At 37.5% G+C, this 21809-nt stretch overlaps 1 protein-coding gene across 6 annotated transcripts in view; it reads right to left on the reverse strand.

The window, feature by feature from the left end:
- The window catches only part of LOC124117022 (fibronectin type-III domain-containing protein 3A-like), a 175147-nt gene that overhangs the window by 55988 nt on the left and 97350 nt on the right, over positions 1-21809 (reverse strand). Inside the window, exon 1 of one of the 6 annotated variants that reach the window (XM_046478696.2) lies at positions 234-258. The exons of the other annotated variants lie outside the window; for them this stretch is intronic. Within the exon in view, the coding sequence (XP_046334652.2) occupies positions 234-243 (10 nt within the window). The 5' untranslated portion in view covers positions 244-258. Of the gene's footprint in view, positions 1-233; positions 259-21809 lie in introns of those variants that run through there. 6 annotated transcript variants of the gene reach the window in all.

The following is a 21809-nucleotide window of genomic DNA, read 5'->3' on the forward strand; positions in this document are numbered from 1 at the left end:
TGAATGGTCAAAGGCAGTCAAAAATATTTCAGAAAGAAACAAAGCGCACACACACTAACTATCTGACACAGCCACTGTCAGCCAATCCCTTTGAAAAATGAACAGCCATCATCCAACAGGTCATTCATTATAAGCTTCACCACAGGCTCAATTGATCTTCCACAGTAACAAGCTCAGTGGTACATTATAACAGTATGACCTAACTTGAGGAAGTGTGTTAGTATGTATCCTACCTGTTTCCATGCTATGGCTATGTGCCCTGTAAAGTCCTGTTACACAAGCCATGGTCACTGCCAGCTATAGGCTGCTGTACCAGCCGACCTCCCACGTGTGTCGGTGCTGTTGGACTGACCTCACTCACCTATTGACTAACATGTGATGCGTGAACTGTACATACAGTATATATGTACAGCTGTTACCTCATTTGCCCTGATAGCAGGTAGATACGGATCAAACAGACCCCCACCCCCTCAGTGTTCCATCCTCATATTCTATAGCAGTGTTTAAAACTTGGGGGGGGGACTTGATGCTAATTAAACCTTGAACATAAGGGTAATGACAAGAACAGCTTTTCTTCATATTTAATTTCAAACATGGTAGTGTTGTTGTGTTACGGCAGTGTTATGGCAGCGTTAAATGGCAGTGTTATGGCAGTGTTATGGCAGTGTTGAATGGCAGTTAGACTAACATCTAGTCTCTGAAATGAACATATTTTACAGAATTTTACAGTTGTTAAATTATAGTTACAAAATATAACAAAAAGGAGCCAAGAGACTTCCTTCATCCTGATACTGCAGTAATCTAGACTTGCCAAACATTATAATTATAGACTTGCATGGGCTGTATTGGATATATTTGTTTCAGGATCTGTATGACAGACTAAATGGTAGTCTTATGGTAGTGTTATGGTAGTGTTAAGGTAGTTTTATGCTGTTGGGGTGAGTATACCAAAAGGCACCATTTTTGAAAATATGATTGTCATTGTCACTGATGTTATTCTGATGTCCTCAATAAAGTCGATATATTGACTTTTCAATTTGGCAATGTACAGTGAAATTCCTCATCGTTTCAGCAACACAAATGCATTATTAATCCTGATATCAATGTTGTTGACATAATTATCCAAATACCATTTTGAGAGGATAATTGATGATGTGTTTCTAAGGTGTTATTAAAAACAACATTGATCTGAAGAACACTTACCTATCATGAAGCCACTACATGCCTCACTTCATAAAGGGGTGGTTATCTAAGGCTGGACAAACCTGGGTTTCAGACTGATGCCATTTCTAGGACAATCATTGTAATCGAAAAAAGTCATGGAAATATTTTTCAAAATTGGTAATGCGAGTGAGTGTGATGGGTTAATTTAACATCGCTTAATAACAGTATTCCAGTTATATCACAGTGTGTCAGCTTAATGGGGGATGAAAGCCCGAACTGATGCAGGCCTCAGACGTTTACCACTTGGGTGAAACCCACGAGCCCGGGTATGGTGCTGACAAACTTAGAAACATAATCAGGGTGAACCGGGATTCGAACCCACAATCATAGGTTTCTGGCGTGTCCAAGGGATGCAACTCTGCACAGCGAATTACGGCGCCTTACACGACTGGGCCACCCGTGCCCCCAAAATTTGGTAATGAACTTCCAGAATGTACAGTACAAATTTGTTGAAATCATGAAAATGTCCCCAGCAAAATCACTACAAATTAATCATTTGTTCATCTGAATAGTTTAAAGTGAATATGTCATGGAATAACTTTCCTATTTCAAACAACAATTTACTTTCAATAAAATCTTTAATGAATAAGAATACAGAAATTATTTAGCTCTTAATCATAAGCTAAAAAGACTAATTTGTCAAACTACCCTCAACAAGAAACTGGGTAAAATAGGCTTGAATTTTGACAAACAAATCATTACTTGAAGCAGCCTGATGTCTGTTTTATGTGACATTGTAAATGGAAGGAACAGACTACCAGAGCATAATCCTGACAAGTTAGTGACTCCAAGCATTATCCACAGCTGTCACACATGACTTGAAGGGGCCATATTCTTCTTCTCACCCTAATAGACAACTGTAGGCTGTCATTAATAAAAGTGACAACAATGACAAAGTAACATTACGTGATAAAATGACGATGTTTCATGCCCAGACTCCCAGTTGTCACACGCTGCTGAGGTTATTACAAACCACTAAAGTCACAGAGCTTGGACGTTTGTGAGAAGAATGACTGATCGGTTAAAACTGAAAGTGGTCAAAAAGGTTTGTGGCGCTGTCTGTTAAGAAAAATTGATGGTCCTGAGAATATCATGTCATTTTATCAATGTTGAAATAAATATTTGTTATCTGGAACAAGTGAGCTGCCTTCGTCTGGCTCTATTGGGAACAATTACAGTCCAACCAAAATGGACTCTAATGCATAAGCACTCTGTTTAAAACATGTTCACTCCCCATCATTTTCATTATATTTACTTATGAAAAAAGGATATATCTGTTTTTTGTTCTTATTAGTCCACAGAAATAACCCGCTACAGAGTGCATGTTCCACGTGTGTTATGGTAAAAGTGGTAGTCCACAAGGAATTGTCACTAGTCCTTCCTAAATTATCAGGAATTGATTACTGTTTTTGTTTTTGATATTAAAAATAATAATGGTTCATAGCATGGTAAACTGTGATAGATTGTACAGTATCTTGATATCGCTGAAACAGAATTAAAAAAAGTATCTAAATATTAAAACCTAATCTGCATTGACAAGAAGAAGGACCTCAATACTTTCCCCCTGTTATACCATTGGCCTGTTCTGTTAACCTGAAAACAATCCCTCATTTCAAACAAAACCTCCTCATACTTAAATAATAAATCAATTAAGAAATCACTGTCAAACACATCAATAACACAACAATCCCGCCAATCATACAAACTAATCCTGATACCTAATCCAAGCATACGGCATGATGATTCATTAGACCATCCATTGCAAATGAATCTGTCTGTGGTGCAATAAAACTGCCAACTTTTTCTATCCCTTGTCCTTGTGATGAGCTGATTGTCTAGCCAGGTATCCCCTCTCAAACAATGCATGTTCAACAACCCTAGCTTGTCTAACACCAATACTGCTTCAGGCTGATATATTGGTGAAATAAATAAAACCTCCCAGCATTACTAATGTGGAGGTCATGACACTCACAGAAATTGATTACTTGTATATTGCTGTCTACCGTTTTCATTTCTCTTTCATGCAGTTTTATGCATTAAGGTTTCATGAGACAGCAATTAAATTTCTAACTCTTGAGTAGAGAAATAGCTGAAACATGGGGAGTGAAAAAAACTATATAGAAATGGTATTTGAAATCTGTATGTAAGTCTATATGACACATGTACTTGCTTACTGGTTGCTTAACACTGAAGGGTTGTGAAAATACAACACATTAAATTAAAGCCAGGGGTTGTACATGGCATGTAACATCACTGACGTGTCACTTCAGATCGGACACACAACATACATGCAGGTTCAATGCCCTCGTGACTCTGAATGAAAATTGCCTTTACTTGTTAACATCATGTGTTGCCACTACTTGTTAACATCATGTGTTGCCACTACTTGTTAACATCATGTGTTGCCACTACTTGTTAACATCATGTGTTGCCACTACTTGTTAACATCATGTGTTGCCATTACTTGTTAAAATCATGTGTTGCCACTACTTGTTAACATCATGTGTTGCCACTACTTGTTAACATCATGTGTTGCCTTTACTTGTTAACATCATGTGTTGCCACTACTTGTTAACATCATGTGTTGCCATTACTTGTTAACATCATGTGTTGCCATTACTTGTTAACATCATGTGTTGCCACTACTTGTTAACATCATGTGTTGCCACTACTTGTTAACATCATGTGTTGCCACTACTTGTTAACATCATGTGTTGCCACTACTTGTTAAAATCATGTGTTGCCACTACTTGTTAACATCATGTATTGCCACTACTTGTTAACATCATGTGTTGCCAGTTCTTGTTTACATCATGTGTTGCCATTAATTGTTAACATCATGTGTTGCCATTAATTGTTAACATCATGTGTTGCCATTAATTGTTAAAATCATGTATTGCCACTACTTGTTAACATCATGTGTTGCCATTACTTGTAAACATTGTTTGCCAGTACTTGTTAACATCATGTGTTGCCACTACTTGTTAACATTGTTTGCCAGTACTTGTTAACATCATGTGTTGCCACTACTTGTTAACATCATGTGTTGCCACTACTTGTTAACATCATGTGTTGCCATTAATTGTTAACATCATGTGTTGCCATTACTTGTTAACATTATGTGTTGCCATTACTTGTTAACATCATGTGTTGCCATTACTTGTTAACATCATGTGTTGCCACTACTTGTTAACATCATGTGTTGCCATTACTTGTTAACATTGTTTGCCAGTACTTGTTAACATCATGTGTTGCCACTACTTGTTAACATTGTTTGCCAGTACTTGTTAACATCATGTGTTGCCACTACTTGTTAACATCATGTGTTGCCACTACTTGTTAACATCATGTGTTGCCACTACTTGTTAACATCATGTGTTGCCATTACTTGTTAACATCATGTGTTGCCATTACTTGTTAACATTGTTTGCCACTACTTGTTAACATCATGTGTTGCCACTACTTGTTAACATCATGTGTTGTCACTACTTGTTAACATCATGTGTTGCCATTAATTGTTAACATCATGTGTTGCCATTACTTGTTAATATCATGTGTTGCCACTACTTGTTAACATCATGTGTTGCCATTACTTGTTAACATCATGTGTTGCCACTACTTGTTAACATCATGTGTTGCCATTACTTGTTAACATTATTGCCATTACTTGTTAACATCATGTGTTGCCACTACTTGTTAACATCATGTGTTGCCACTACTTGTTAACATCATGTATTGCCATTACTTGTTAACATTGTTTGCCAGTACTTGTTAACATCATGTGTTGCCATTACTTGTTAACATCATGTGTTGCCACTACTTGTTAACATCATGTGTTGCCATTAGTTGTTAACATTATGTGTTGCCATTACTTGTTAACATCATGTGTTGCCATTAATTGTTAACATCATGTGTTGCCATTACTTGTTAACATCATGTGTTGCCACTACTTGTTAACATCATGTGTTGCCATTACTTGTTAACATCATGTGTTGCCACTACTTGTTAACATCATGTGTTGCCACTACTTGTTAACATCATGTGTTGCCACTACTTGTTAACATCATGTATTGCCATTACTTGTTAACATCATGTGTTGCCATTACTTGTTAACATCATGTGTTGCCACTACTTGTTAACATCATGTGTTGCCATTAGTTGTTAACATCATGTGTTGCCATTAGTTGTTAACATCATGTGTTGCCATTAATTGTTAACATCATGTGTTGCCACTACTTGTTTACATCATGTGTTGCCACTACTTGTTAACATCATGTGTTGCCACTACTTGTTAACATCATGTGTTGCCATTAATTGTTAACATCATGTGTTGCCATTACTTGTTAACATCATGTGTTGCCATTAATTGTTAACATCATGTGTTGCCATTACTTGTTAACATCATGTGTTGCCACTACTTGTTAACATCATGTGTTGCCATTAATTGTTAACATTGTTGCCACTACTTGTTAACATCATGTGTTGCCATTACTTGTTAACATCATGTGTTGCCACTACTTGTTAACATCATGTGTTGCTCCGGATGATAGTCAAGAATAACACAACAAAATCAACTAAGTAATACACAAAATAATTTGCGATGTTTGTGGATCGGGAGCAATTGCACACAAGCAGTGATTTTAGTAAAGGGGGGTCCTGGGATCTTTTGAGTTTTGTGGGTATAATATTTGAATTCACAACCCTTAATTATTGATAACGTCAAGGACCATATTAATTTAAACTTTGAACATTGACATCTTATTACCGGGTCCTAATTATTGGTGTGCCAACAGCAGCAGCAGCAGCTGAGCATGATGGAGGTGTGATGGAGCGGTGGTGAGACTCTCCTGGTGCACCAGCCACGACACTGACCATATCAGGAGTGGAGGATGTGGCAACTGGCAGGTCAAAGGGCAAGTCTATCACACTCTAACACATGGCCTCCACAACAAAATTAGATTAACATTTCAATTTATTCATTATCTCAGTAACAGGTCATTGGGTTGAAAGTTATATACTTCAATTATTTGTATAAAGGTAATGTTATATTAGATTCCAAGATAACCATGGCAAGAGCTTGTTGTGGATGATGTTATACATTTCAGCTGTTGAAGCAATTCATGTTCAAAAGACAAAAAGTTCAAATACATTAACATGATTAATGGAAATAACTTCATGAATTTATTAATCAAAACAAACCCATGAAGATTCTGGGTAGAATTGGTCTTCAGCAACCCATGCTTGCCGTAAAAGGCCATTATGATTGTGGCGACTAATGGGATCGGACGGTCAGGCTCGCTGACTTGGTTGATGCATGTCATCGTATCTCTTTTGATTGAATCAATGCTCATAATGTCAATCACTGGATTGTCTGTTCCAGACTAGAATACTTACAGACCGCTGTCATATAGCTGGAATATTGCTGAGTGCGGCGTCAACCAACCAACCAACAAACAAATAAATTAACCAAAACAACATGAACAGAAAGTTTATATTTATCCCAAACGACACATTCCTTTCTGTCATCAGTTGTGATGATGTAAATGACCTACTGATTGAGGGCCAGATCATCACACGTTAATGTTACGAAATACATGACAACGACAATATGAAGAAATGTCAGTCCTGTCATGCCATTTTGGTTTGTGGGTGGGTGGGTGCTAGCTCCTAGTGTGGAAATGTGTTTTGCATCGTTTGACATTTGGCTGATATGGAAGAGATTGGTATGAACAAGGCCCAGGTTGTAATTATTGACAAAGTCCTGTCAGCATTATGACAGTGTCTATGTCGGCTGTGATATTTTCCCATGGAAGCCGCCCGTGGGTGGCCGGGTCATTATGTGACTGTCACCTTGCACAGCTTGGCTTTGTTCAAGAAAGCCTTGTTCATTGAGTATTTTTTCTCAAACTTTCACACAAACACCGACCATATGGCCGAGGAAGTCCTGCCTTGATATGATCGCATCAAATTTCATTTCATGTGCTGTACCTTCTCTATTTTCCAGTGAAAGCCACAAAGGCTATTGTCATCTCACACCAAACACATACCGTATTCGACGTAATAAGCGCCCCGCTCTAATAAGCGCCCACGGCGATATTTATTAATATATTGGCTTGTGAACAATCCCAATTAGCACCCCTTCCGATTGATCAATGTACACAAGACTTATTTATTCGTGTATAATACGCACTCGTGTGTTATATGCACCCTTAATTATGGGCAATAAATTCTGGAAAAATATATCTGTCGTATATAAACATTTCAGGCTGTCAGCATAAACCACGAAATTCATCTTATCTTTTTTTCCACCAAAATACCATTCTAATAAGAGCCCCTATTTCTAGTTTTGAGAGCGCCCTCAGCGCTTATTACTTCGAATACGGTAACTGTTTTTGAAGCTGGGGTTAAAACCACAGACAGCATTAAGTCATCAACTCCTGTGAAAGCACTTTCGATTTGAACAAAAAGAGCTCCAAACAAATCAGATCTGTCCTATAACCTTGAAGTTGCCCAACTCTGTATATAGTAAGCATCTCAATGAAACAGGAAACCCCTACCTGCGAAAAGACATTAACTGTGCAACAGTTTCCCTTTGCAGAAAGAGAATTACCAATACCAGCTGTTGGTCTAGAGATAATCAGAAAGTGCAACTTCAGTTAGGAAAGTGTACTGCAGTGTAAGCTGTACCTGTCCTCCAGTTCCCTGCACCAAATGGGTGTTTCCTCATTTTTTTCAAATGAGCTGAGGCCAAATTTCCCCTTATCTAAATCACCAGCTTAATTAGATAAACTCCCCATCCCTGTCAATGCTTGGCCTTTTGCTGCAGCCTCCTCCAGATAGCAAAATCCAAGTGGTTTCATTCACAGGTTCAAGCATTTTCAACTACTGCCATTTCCCCCCCTTCCCCAAGCTTCATTGGCCAACTCTGATAAGAAAGAGACAGGGATCATACTGTTAAAGAGGAAGTGAATGTGACTCAGGGGCTGAGAATTTAGCTACCTGTGGAAAACTAGCAACCACTGGGGAGGGAGGCCATATGTGTAGACATAGAGCCCTTACAGACAATGAAAAACTCACTGAAGGAAAGAAACTGCCTGAAAGAATGAAAGTTTACCTAGTGCATTTCCTATGTAAAATCATGTAAAATGATACTGTGTTATTTGTAAAATATTCCAATAAAAGCAAAGTCTCTTTATCTTCCAACTGGTTTGCTGGAATCATTGCTTAGCAAAACTTAACCCAGAGTTCAGACTGCACCCATATTCATTCATATCACTCATTCTATCAAAGTCTCCTATATAGAGACATATAATGGCATTCCAGTCGGCCCTCTGCCATAAATACCTTATCTAGAAACATTAATATCTTTGGGAAAGTACACCAATAATTCACTCTTCATAAACTTATTACATTAAGAAGCAACGAACAACGTATATGTTGTTTGTTCATGTGGTAAATGAGTGCATTGATTCGTAACTATGATATCCAGAAAAATATAAATGATAATGCTAAAAACTAATACATCTACTTCTGCATCATTATCATATTTTTTCAACAAACCATATGAAACAATGTCAAATATTGTACGCATCCTAGCATGTTTTAAACAGATACTAAATTACATCAATGAAACACAAAAAATATTTTGGAACTAGCTAATATGATTAAGTTGGAACTAGTCAATACGATTAAGCAATAAAGTTTAAAATATTTTTTTCATCAAAAGGTCATGGCTTCAAGCTTAAAATTTTATGTACAATCTTATCTGTCTACACATGCAAGGAACATAAAATACAGACCATAAAATTAACATATTGCTAGAAACAAGCAGGAAATAAGGTGTGCCTGCCTCAGTATGTAACTCATAAATGTGGTGTTCATCAGGGATCTGCACTTTCTCCTGTATCATTAATGTAAAAGTGGCACTCTTCCTTTCACCTATAGACGGACGAGAGAGCGGGAGTCGTCCTCCAAGACCGCAACACATCCGAAGGTCTACCACCTGTACAAACTAACTTCCCCACATTCATGGGATTTTTTCCACAATCTAATCAATTGTTTGCACAAGATTTGGTACATCAAAAGGTCAGTTTCTCCAACATATAAGAATCTGGGCTGGACCTGTCACCATTGTGTAATCATTGCCTCGGCAGTTGAGGCAAAATTAATCTTTTATCTAACATTATGTCTTGGTGTATTTGCCATGTAAATAGTCTCAATTGGCCAGACCTGCCGCAAAGCAATATTTGCACTATCAACTTGAGACATAATTGAGACACAGTGCAAAAGGTATTTAATAATGGATTTCTTAATAAGAAACAAGTTTCAGTTAAACTATTGCCATTACTTGTATTAAGGATCATTAGCATCATGCGTTAAGATCCAACAAGTCAACAATTAATTTCATACAGGTTGTTCCGTGTCATAAAATTACTTTATTTTGTTAAATTGGTTGGTTTGTTGTTTAACGCCGCACTCAGCAATATTCAAGCTGTATGACAGCAGTCCAGTGATTAATATCATTAGCTTCGATCCACGCAATTGGGATACGATGACATGCATCAACCAAGTCAGGGACTCTGACCACCCGATCCCGTTAGTCGCCTATTACCACAAGCATAGTCGCCTTTTACAGCAAGCATGGGTTGCTGAAGACCTATTCTACCCCAGAATATTTTGTTAAATCACCTTCACTTGAATGAACCAGTAGACATGCCAGCACTATGTATGCTGCTTATACAACTGAAGTTTATTTCTTATCCTTCTCATTAGGATTAACTAAATTTTCCTATCATTTCCTATCAACAGTTTGAAAATGTCTTGAAATGCGATACTTCAGAACCAAGGCTGCCCTAAAGCTGACCATGATAACAGGACTGATAGAATCTAACCAAAGTCAGATTTCAGATTAATCCAAGAAACATAAACATATTTTCCACACTAACTGAAATCTCCATAGGATACTTCCCACAGACACATAAATATTTCCAGAAATATACCCAAGACAGCTCAAGATAAATGTCTATGGAAATTCCAGGCTTTACAAACAGGGTAGTGTTGACAAAGAAGGGAAGCTGACCCTTCCTTCAGCCAGCCAGTCACAATAAACCATGAACTCTGTTTGACATCACCAGTGCAGACTACCTCAATATATTTCCATACAGTACCACACACACCTCTATAAGCAGGCTGCATGAAAAATCCTGTCAATCTGTCACAGGTATAGTTAACGAAGCTGGTCAGGAAAGCATTTTATGAGATATCATCAAAGGGCAGTGTAGCACATAAACTTAATACAACAAAGCAACTGGCCACAGTCAGCTAATTGAATTCAAATTAGGGGTATGAGCGCCAAGGTTCCCATGTGAGTCGTTTAACTAACTCTGTCCCCAGCAAACACTTAGATAAGATAAGATAAGATAAGATAATATTTATTGCAGAAACGTTCCATTACGGGACAGATGCAATTTTAAAAGACAAGACATTATGATTTATATATACATATATACAGACAAACATAATCTACATTTCTGTAGACACATACAAAAACAAAATAATCAATATTACATATTTTATACATAAAATGTCGACGGTTGATTATGAGGGGGTATTTATAGTTTGAAATTATAGATGTGGAAACAAATGCAGTTGATATTGACTGCTTCATTATTTGACAGGATGTATTGAAATAATTTGTCTTCATGACTATGGACATTTACATTTACATTTTGTCTGGATAGTTTTTCAAATAGTATATTTCTTTCTCGAGTGTGTTTAATACAATGAAGTAAGTAATGTTTTTCGTTATCAATGATTGAACATGTAGAGCATAGCCTCTGATGTAGTGGGGTTGGTGGCTTTGTGTGTCTTCCAAGTTCAATATTTAATTTATGGTTACTTAATCTTAGTTTAGAAAAGTGAACTCGATATTTTTTTACTTTACAGTTGCTGAGATAGGGTTCTAATTTTATTTCATTTTTAACTAGCCTATATGTCCTAAGTTTGTTTCCTGTGCCTCTTGTTGTATTTACATCTTGAAGAGATTCCTTGAAGAGGGAGTTGAATTTAGATTTGATTGTCTCTTTGAATATTGGTGAAAGCAAAGCTGAAATACTCAAATTGTGTTTTCCTAAGAATATATTTAGCTGGTAAACCCATCCTAATCGTTTTTTCACCAAATATGTACTTTCTGTAAAAGCGTTCTGAAGTATTATGTTTTTGGAAGAACAGACATGGTGATAAAAATTTGCTATTTTGATTAATACTGTGTAGATAAGGGGGTAGAGTCCTAGTTCAGCTCGGCTTGCCCAGTTATGTGTTGTTTTGTTGACACCTAATATGGATTTACAAAATTTGAGCTGCAGTTTTTCGGGGATAAATGAATCAAAGTTGTTCAGGAGGATTGATTCTATACCCCAGATTTCACTATTATATAAAATTACTGGCTCGATTAATGTTTTAAATAGTTTGCAAGCAAGAGCTATTGGTATATCTTGGTTCAAAATGGTGGACTGAAGCTTGTGGTAGGCCCCTAGGCCTTTTTTCAAGAGAGGTTTAGCACTGTTTTTAAGTTTACCATTTGCTTCGAAGCGTATTCCTAAATAGTTATAACTATCTGTAACTAGTATTTTTGTATCACCTATGGTCCAAGTATTCTTTTCTTCTGTTTTAATTGATTGTCCAAACACTACAACATTTGTTTTGTCACTATTAATCTTTAGGTTATTTGTGGCACAAAATACCTTTAGTCCATCAAGTAACACTTGTAGCTTTTGGGGGGAATCGGCAAATAGAACTAAATCATCGGCAAACAACAAATGACAAATGTTTAAACCATTGAGTGTTATATTATTGCTATCAGATTTGATATAATGTGGAAGGTCATTAAGGAATATATTAAATAATGTGGGAGACAAAATGCACCCTTGTCGTACCCCAATGTTGGATTTAAAGGATTGTGAAATGCCCTTGTCAGTTTTCACTTTATAAGAGATATCACTGTATAGTGATGATATTATTTTAAATATGTTTCCTGAGATTTTATTTGATAATACCTTTGTTAGGAGTAGTGATCTGTCAACTGAATCAAAGGCCTTTTGAAAATCTACAAAGCAAGTGTATAGTTTTTTCTTTTTACTTTTTGTAGAATCTATTAATGTTTTAAGAACAAATACATTATCTGATGTTTGGTAGCCCTTCCTAAATCCAGACTGACAGTGGTCTTGTAATTGATTTTTGTCCATGTGTTCCATTATTCTTTCATTAATAACCTTACAGAATAGCTTACCTAAGCAGCTGCTTAGTGCAATCCCCCTGTAGTTGTTAGGGTCAGTCTTATCACCCTTCTTATGTAATGCGGTAACAACCGAGGCTGCCCAGCTCTGTGGAAAGTGACCACTATTTAATACGTCATTAAACAGTTTAACCAATTGGTCTATCAATGAACAAGATATTGATTTTAAAAGTTCGTTACTTATGTTATCTTCGCCAGGACTTTTGTTTGTTTTGAATTGTTTTATACAAGTGAGAATTTCATTAGCTGTTATTGGTTTATTAAGACCGTCACATATATGTATATCTCCATGTCTTGAAGAATTTTGTAGAGGATCCAGAGAAGATATTTTTGTTTTAGTGTTGTAAATATTCCTGAAGTGGTTTGTTAGCTCCTCAGGATCAGGATAAACAGATTCCTTTTGGGATGAGGTTCTAAGTTTATTTAATAGTTTCCAGAATTTTTTGGGTTCCTTTTTTGACAGGGTTTCCAGCTGTTCAATGTGATTTTGTTTATAGATACGTTGTTTTCTTCTGAGTAACTTCTTGTATTCTTTTTTGGATACAAGAGCCCTATTTTTAATTGATATATTGCTTTCTTTATTGAACTCTTGATATTTTTGTTCCATATTACGTTTTGCCGCTTTACATTCAGCATCATACCATTGGTTTTTTGGTACATTTGATTTATTTTTGCAAGGTTTTGTTGACAATTTGTTGACAGTTTGTAATATATCAGAGAAGGCATCAACAAGCGCTTCACATTCAGAACCATCTTTTGGACTGGAGGTTAACATAAAATTGTTTAAGGCAGTTTGAATATTGAAGTTTGAGGTAGCATCGTTAACACATGTGTGGCTGTTGGAATGCCAGCGTCTACTACCCCTGTATTTAGTAAAGATTACATTTGTGGCCTTATTAATGTTTTTGTTCATTTTAGGGAGTTGATCTGTGGTTACTGAAAGTTTAAGGGATAGCTGGCAGTGATCTGATAGCCATGTTAATGGTTTTATGTTGAAATATGAAATATTTTGGTAGATTCCTTCTGTGACTAACGCGTAATCAACAACGCTATGACCATTATACGTGTGACATGTAAAGTTGCCAAGTCTGTCACCAATAGTTCGCCCGTTTAATATTATTAATTTACAGCATGTGGCTATATCAAGGAGCGATTTCCCATAATTATTGCTTTTAACATCAAGACTACATCTTGGGGTTTGTATGTCTGAGGCTATATCACTGGGTAGGTCTGGCAGGTGATCTATGTTTGTATTATCAATACATTCATCCTCGCACGCTGTACGGGCATTAAAGTCCCCCCCCAAAATGATCTCACCTAAATTAGAGAATTTGATTATTTCTTTAAGGAGGATGTCAAATGGATCAATATTGCATTTTGTCCAAAATGAGGACCCTTCTGGCGGTATGTAGATGGTACCTATATAAATATCTCTCTTGGTGCAACATAATGTTCTATCTATTTTCACCCAGAGAGAAAAAAGGCTAGATGAAATCACATTTACATGGTGTTTAAGGTCGTTTCTACAGAGGAAGGCTATTCCACCTCGACTACTGTTTCCAAAACTATGTTTTCTAGATACACTAATGGTATGAAATCCATGAAAGCAAACATCACTTTGGTTCTCCCAAGTCTCAGTTAAACCAAGAAAGTCATAGTTTTTCAGTTTGTCATACAAATCATTGTCTTTTGTATGATGGAGTCCTTGTATGTTCCAAAATGAAAAGTTCATATCACACTGGGTATACATCATTCACAGAATAATAAAACAAAGCAAAATATAGCCTAATGTGGCACAGGCAGGAAAAAGCACGGTTTGCTGAGCTGCCAGGTTGGTCCGGAGGAGAGTCATCATATATGCATTGTACAATCTTGTTTTGGTATTATTATGAATATAATCCACATGGAATTTGGCACTTGAGGATGGTATGATATAATCCTTGGATACATGAAAGTAAGGTGTGTTAATATAACACAGAAAGTTGATGGCACATCAAACCAATATGGAGAATAAATATACTCCATCACTCTTTTCAAATAACTCCAGAGAGGCACATACGGAGTTTGCGGATTATGTCCTGTGCTGAATCACTTGTTTGTAGTTGTGATGGTGGCGATGACCACCATATGGAGGCGGGGTCCATGGACGGGTTCAGTTGAGCGCTTGGTCCTATCTGTGGGGGGACAGGCCATGGGGGTGGTACCTGGTGCCCAGGAGGTGGAGGTGGTCTCAGTTGTCCATTCCTGCTGTCATGGGATGTATGATAAGGGGGCAGCAGCTGTATCTGCCAGGGTTGCTGTGATTCCTGGGGTTGATGTAACATTAGATCAGGATTTACATTTCCAAACTGGGAATGATGGTGATGTTTGTTGTTGTTGTCACTGATCTGATGCACTGGATGACTTGTAGGCTGAGGTCTGGATGCTTGTATATCTCTTAAGTTCGATGACAGAGGTGGAAAATTAGTACGATCAAGTTTTGGCGGTATCATCAACGAAATGTTGTCCGTAAAGGAATTGACGAAAAGATGGATTTTGTGTTTGCTTGGGTGGACCTTATCATGGTACATGTTTTTCTTAGGAGCTCCTGAGGCAGTAATGAACACACTGTCATGGTTAATAACGTTGTGTTTGTACTTCTGTCCAATACGTCTTATTGTATCGTTGCCTTTTGCAATGGACTGGAACAACATTCCACGTGTGGAGCTTGGCACCATCAGAGACAAGTGTATCTTTGCCCTGGGGAATGCATTTTGACATTTCATTATCAATTTTTCATATTTGTCTTGGTCCAGTGAGAAATGTGGTGGAAGCCAGCAGTCGTTTACACCAACATGAAGTACCAATGTCTCCACTGAATGGTTAACTTTGAACTTATTGAGTTCTTCGAGTAGTTGTTCAGTGGTTGTTCCAGAGAAACTGAAGACTGCTGAATGATGAGAGTCTGGGAGGTGTGGCCTTACAAATCTTAAGACTGAGTCTCCTATGAACACAGTCTTTACATGACTGTTTACTCTGAACATTTGCTCCTGTGCATTAGTAGTGATTTTCCCTCCATTTCTGGTGTTTCTATCATTCTGTGATGACTCCTGCTGTGAGGTTTTGTCTTTCACTGGCCTTCTGTCCTTCACTACTGTGAATTCTGAGGGGCTTGAGTCAGCACTGGGGGGTGAAGTTGGTTGCTGAGGCATGCTGCTCTCTGTTTCAACTGCTTGGCCATCCGAGGTCACAGGGGGTGCAGGTTTGGGATGAGGTGATGAGTTGTTGATGATTTCTTCTCTGTCCTCTATGAGTGTAATACGAGAGGCCAGTTGTCCGATCAACATAGTAATCTCAGTGTCTTCGGGAGGTAGGGGGGTTACAGAACGCTTCTCTTCCAGGGATTGGACTCTGTGGTTTAATTTTGTGATGGATTCTTGCATGGTTTTATGTCTTTTGGTATCTGAAATACGTTCAGATTTTAACATTTCCAGTTCTTTTTCCATTTTAGTGTATTTTAGAAACAAATCTTCAAATTTACCAGCCCAGTCACATTCAATTGCTTTAGTCCTGTTGCCTGTTTGAATAGAACTGTCTTTGATTAGTTGTTCGGTTGACATCATGTGTTCTTCAAGGCGAGCTTCTTGTGCAGTGAAAGACTCTTTCAGTGAGTTCACAGAGTGCTGGTAGGTCAAAATACTTCCGAAATCCTGTGTCTTTCTTGATGATTTTGATTTGGTCATGTTATTGGTTTTCTTTTGTGGGGTAATCTCAGTTTTGTCAGCACTGACCCTCACAAGTTGGGATGTCCTCCTATCCTCTTCTGCCATAAGTGTTGGTAGATTTGAGATGATTCCTTGTTGAATGTCATCCACGAGTGATATGAGTTTGGGGACTTCCTTTTCGTACCAATCTTTTGCTCCTATTCCCTGGAATTGGAGCCTGTTTGAGGTCCGGTAGATATGCAGGGTTCCATATCTCTTATATTGATTTGATACTGAATCAAAGAAAGACACAATAATTTTATCTTCACATATAGCCCCTGTCTCGTCTCTGTGTTCTTTCCATTCTGTATGGATATGTGTGTCCGATTCACTTGACACCCAGTATAGTTGGAAAATTGCTTGTCTATATATTTCAAAAAAGTCAGTCCTCAAAACAACATTACAGCATCTGTCAGAGTTTTTCCAGCATACATCTTCAAGAGAAACATTTTTGCTGATATCTTGAAGATTGTCTATTTTCTTTTTGAGCGCCTTTTCTCTGTTAAGTGTAAAGTTAGTAACTTTGGTTTCACTCACTCTATGTCCTTGGCACTCTTCTGCTGGGATGTCCCTCAGGTCAACCAGGGGTCTCTCCATGCCGGCCATGTTGGCCTGGAAGCACTGGCTTAGCACATGCTGCAGTTATGATTCCTCAACTTTGAAGATGTAGAAGTCGTGACATTCTTTTTGTTGACAGGATCACATTCTTGATGACTTCTTACATCTTGACTCATACATATGAGGTTGTATTCCACTTTTTTACTGAGTTATCCGCATAAATTTCTGCTACAGATGTGAAGTGTAACCCATTAATCAGGGGAGGTAAACAATATGGCAGGGGGTTTACAGAACTAATGAGTCTACACATCCTATGTCTAGTGCTTAAAAAAACATTTGTAACTGACTATTAAAACTGTAGGTAATTTTGAAGAGAATACGTGAAAGTTTTCCCGGGATTCCAAATAAGGCATTGGAATTATGCCTAATGAGCTTCTTCATGCATATCTTAAAGCTAAATCTGAAGTTTTTGGGTTGTGAAAATAGGTTGTTTAACTTAACAAATGATAATAATGAATCTTCCAGAGAAACATGTTTCTTAAAAGCAGCAAAGATCAGCTTCAAAGGCTGGCACCTGTAGTTCTACTTGTAACTCCAAATACCTCATCACTGAGGGTTTTCACTGAATGTGATATGCAAAATAGCAATTCAACTCTGACATGGCAGTTGTTTCTTTCTTCTTGAGCATGTTGCCTAGCTGACATCTTACTACATTGGAGTAGCTTAACTAGACAGGGTCAAATTTGGTAAGACATTCTGAAAATGTTGTTCAGTGGCAAATCATGCATGGAGTTAGTGCTGAGTATATATTACATGTTGGTAATTCTGGCGCCAAGATGACTCCAAACAAATAACAATTTGAGGTGAGGACGGACAGGCTTCATTGGGCATGACAACACCACTTTTGATGACTTGGAGAAGATTTATCCTGTACATAACTGATAAAAGTGCTGACTGTTATAACGCTGTTCAAAATAAGCTAACACAATTCAATGTATTATCTGTGAGCTGATAAATTGTTTTTGATGGCACATGCGGAATAAAGCCTGGCTGGAAATGGCGACCCATTGGCGCTGTGTTTTGAACCTGGTCCTGGGCCAATGCTTCCTGATGCATGACGATCAATGTTATGCATTTTAATGAAATCGGTTTTTAGGCTACAGAGGGAAGACATTATGATGTCTATTCCAACAGAAACATCATCATGTACAGGAATCAGGGAAATTCTCGATTTGCATCCTTGGCTGTCAAAATATTTCACTTGCTCGTAATGAACTGTACATAGTTACAACAGTATCATTGGCATGTTTATTTGGTAGATAGCAGTACGGTCTTTATACAACAAGATATGTTACATGTCTGCCAGACAAAATAGGCTGTCCTTTGTTTTAGAATGGAATCCAGTAGGTGCACCGATGCATCGTAAGTTGACATGCAACTATATGATACACAATATCTTTCTTCTGTATCATACAAGACGATACACTTGCTAAAATGTATTACTTCTCTTTTAATGACCCGAGGAATTTTGTCAACCGTATATTACAAAATGTGTTGTAATTAGCTTTCCAAGTTCACTATTAAAAATAGCAGCTATGAACATGTGTTTACACGCAACTTGACATAAATATGTGTCTTACAATATGTATAGTATTGTTACCTATGTATCATATCGTGACCACGCTGTATCAGTTCACCCTAGGGCAGAAAATGCTTCTAGTCCTTATCAGGTCCATAACCAGTGTTAAATAAATGGGGGTCCAGAGGTCCTGGAGGGCTTTTGCTTTAGTCTTTAACCAATGATCAATTAATGGCTTTCACTGGGTCCTTGAGTGTTTTTGCCCTATTTAGTCTTTAACCAATGATAAATTAATGGAGGTTCTCGGGTTCTAGAGAGGTTTACTTATAGTAGTTAAACATAGAGCCCCCCTAATTCTTTTAATTTTAACACTTGTTTTATGACAAGAACTCTTATACCTTAATTCTTAAACTCATATTTTGTCTTCGGAGAATAAACTTGCCAGAACCTTTTGCCCAGTACAAATACCCTGGTAAGGACTTACATACGGTGGGCTGTGGCATGGGATGTGATGTTCATGAACATTTGGTCCAGCTTCATTAGCCTAATGATTAAAGCAGAAAGATTGAAATCTCTACTTTGTGAGGTCCTGCAAAATACTGCCACAAAACTGCTGAGAGCGTGCAATCCTTGTTGTCATATTCATTGTTCAACAGGTTGGTATTCAGCATAAACAGTCCCAAAAATCAACATTTACCCTCAGATTCTACACCCTCTGACATCAGCAAATAACTAGCATCATTGCCATAGATGTAAAACAAAATACATACAAAACAAAATATCACTTCAAAAGACCCATGTGACTGTTTGTGAGTATTTATACAGATTTTGTACTGTGAATAGTAAAGCCAACTGCATTCAACAGCCTGCCAAGACACAGTGGGGCATACCTTTACCTGTGTCAGCCTCGTGGGGTGCGCGGGTCAACAGCAGGAGTAGACGTGTGTCATCACGGAAGAATGACAACTATATCCATTCAAGACCAAACAATGCCACTTGTTGGGTTTTATGCCCTTGCTTATGCCTCTTGGGGATCGGAATTTCCCCTCAAAGTCTATTGTTCTCATTCCTGTCACATATGTAACTAAATAAAGTGAATTTTTAACCTGATCAAAGAAGAAGGTTATCCATGTCAGAGATTCCCAGCTGAGCTTTATTATAGAGAAGATGGGGGTGGGGACGGGGATTTAATGTTGACATCAAGACCGGCTGCGAGGATCCATACATGTCACTTTTTGTTTGAAGTAGATGGTATAACACTGGGCGTTTATTGTCTGTGTTCAATGGTTGGTATGTAAAGGTTTGGTTGCACTCTTCAGTGAATGCAAGGGTAGCATTGACTTTTTTTTGTATTGAGTCCAATTTGAATTGTTGTTTGTTTGTTGTTATGTGCCTCACTAAACAATATTCCAGCTATATGATGGCGTCTGGACCAGACAATCCAGTGATTGACATTATGAGCATCGACCCACACAATTAGGATACGATGACCTGCATCAACCAAGTTAGCGAGCCTGACCACCGGATCCCGTTAGTCGCTGCTTGTTGTAAGAGGTGACGGGATCGGTGGTCAGACTCGCTGACTTGGTCATATAGCTAGAATATTGCTGCGTGCGGCGTTAAACAACAAACAAACAAACAAATGTGGGTAAAAGCAATCTTAAAAGACACCATGGGGAAAACAGAATGAGCCTCCACTGGTGTCCAAATCGGGAAATCGAAGGTGTCTAATATCAATGCTCACTCAGTGTTGTTTTGGTTCTAGAATATTAACAAAGTCCAACCAATCAGGGCTCTGCATACATCCCAGAAAAATATTTTTGGAATTTTCTTTACAAAAGATGAATTACACACATAGTTCTTTCACAAACATCAAACAGTGTTTAACAGAAACTTATTTTCTTATTATATGGAGGAGATTTATTTCCTCTAAATGAGCCGTGAAATAACTGCTATAACAGATGGGAAATTAACAGTGAATCTTGCTGTTAAATGCATAAGGTACATGCTGCTGCAACAGAAAGCTTTGATAGATGGAAATTAAGTGTGGAACACTCACTCAGAAATCCATAATAATTTATTATTTTCCACATAACTCTCAAAACAATATCCTAAACATCAAAATACTATGTCAATAAGTACTACAAGTGGAAAACTGAACAAATAGGTCTGCATTCAATTGAACTGCATGTAAGGCTCTAGACAAATTAGCTAGTGGTCACAACGAGGACCTGATCACTCCCTAACGCCATTCAACTGTATATCCTGTGTGTCATATGTAAATTTACATGAATTCAGATGATTTTCGAAAAGACTTAAAGCATTTCTATGATGGTCGCATGTTTTCAACAAAAAATATTCCAATTCAACTGAACAGACAGGAATGGTTATAATACATAACTAATTCAAGCTATTATATTTTAATTTCTTAAACCTATGGAATAATTTCTTTTAATTGAATCAATTAACATTTTTCAAGTTTTTCCATGCTTAGTCTTAATTTTCAAAACCACATAGCGCAGAAAGTGTCAATGGTTATGTCAAACATCAAATATTGACAAGTGACATTACAAAAAAGAATTCACCCTAAAACCAATGCATAACACGCGACCTGCGTCAGCTCATGTCAACATTTCAATCTCAAACTCTGAAAATTCACAAAGAATCACAATCATGTTTACCAAATAAAATTGCACGAACTTTCCCTAAGTTCAAAAATGCCATTTCAAATAAAATATTTGCAGGTGTTATTACAATTTTTTAGCATGAAATATTTGGTTGGAGTCGAAACACGACTTAATACCACAGGCAGACGATAGCAGAGTGGAAATGTATACACAGGGCGATGGGGAAAAGGGCCTTCGCGTGGATCCCTTTGATACACCTGCGTAGTTAGCATAACTGAATGTCTAGCTGTCTGACTGCGAACAGGGACAATGCAACGGGTGTCATTTCCGAAGTTTGTCCTTATAGTCGACACAGGTGAAACCGCAGACACGGCCGTGACACTAGAACGTGCAGGTACGCATTTAACCCTCGGCCTCCAGTCCACTTAGCAGTAAAGACGGATGATGATCTGTCAACATTTACTTCGTGGGAATACCCGAGATGATTGATGATGGAAATTTTTTCACAGAAAAGGAACATGTGTGGCTATTCTTAAAAATCAGCAAAGAAATAACTTTTTAAAAAAATTGCTACATACTTGTCTTGAAAATTGTTGGATAATTTTTCAATATTTTTTCAATACTTTTTCAATATTTTTCAAATATCTATACTAATCCCTAAACTCCAGAAGTCCTAAATGATAAGAAGATTTCAATTGAATACCAGTTTTGAGCTTTTAGTCATGTTAAAACAAATTGTTTAGAAACAATATTTGCACATTTTATAAAGAATGTCTGATATTAGA

This window comes from Haliotis rufescens, unplaced genomic scaffold, assembly GCF_023055435.1.
Source record: "Haliotis rufescens isolate VD_foot unplaced genomic scaffold, xgHalRufe1.0.p SCAF_9, whole genome shotgun sequence".
Classification (NCBI taxonomy): domain Eukaryota; kingdom Metazoa; phylum Mollusca; class Gastropoda; order Lepetellida; family Haliotidae; genus Haliotis; species Haliotis rufescens.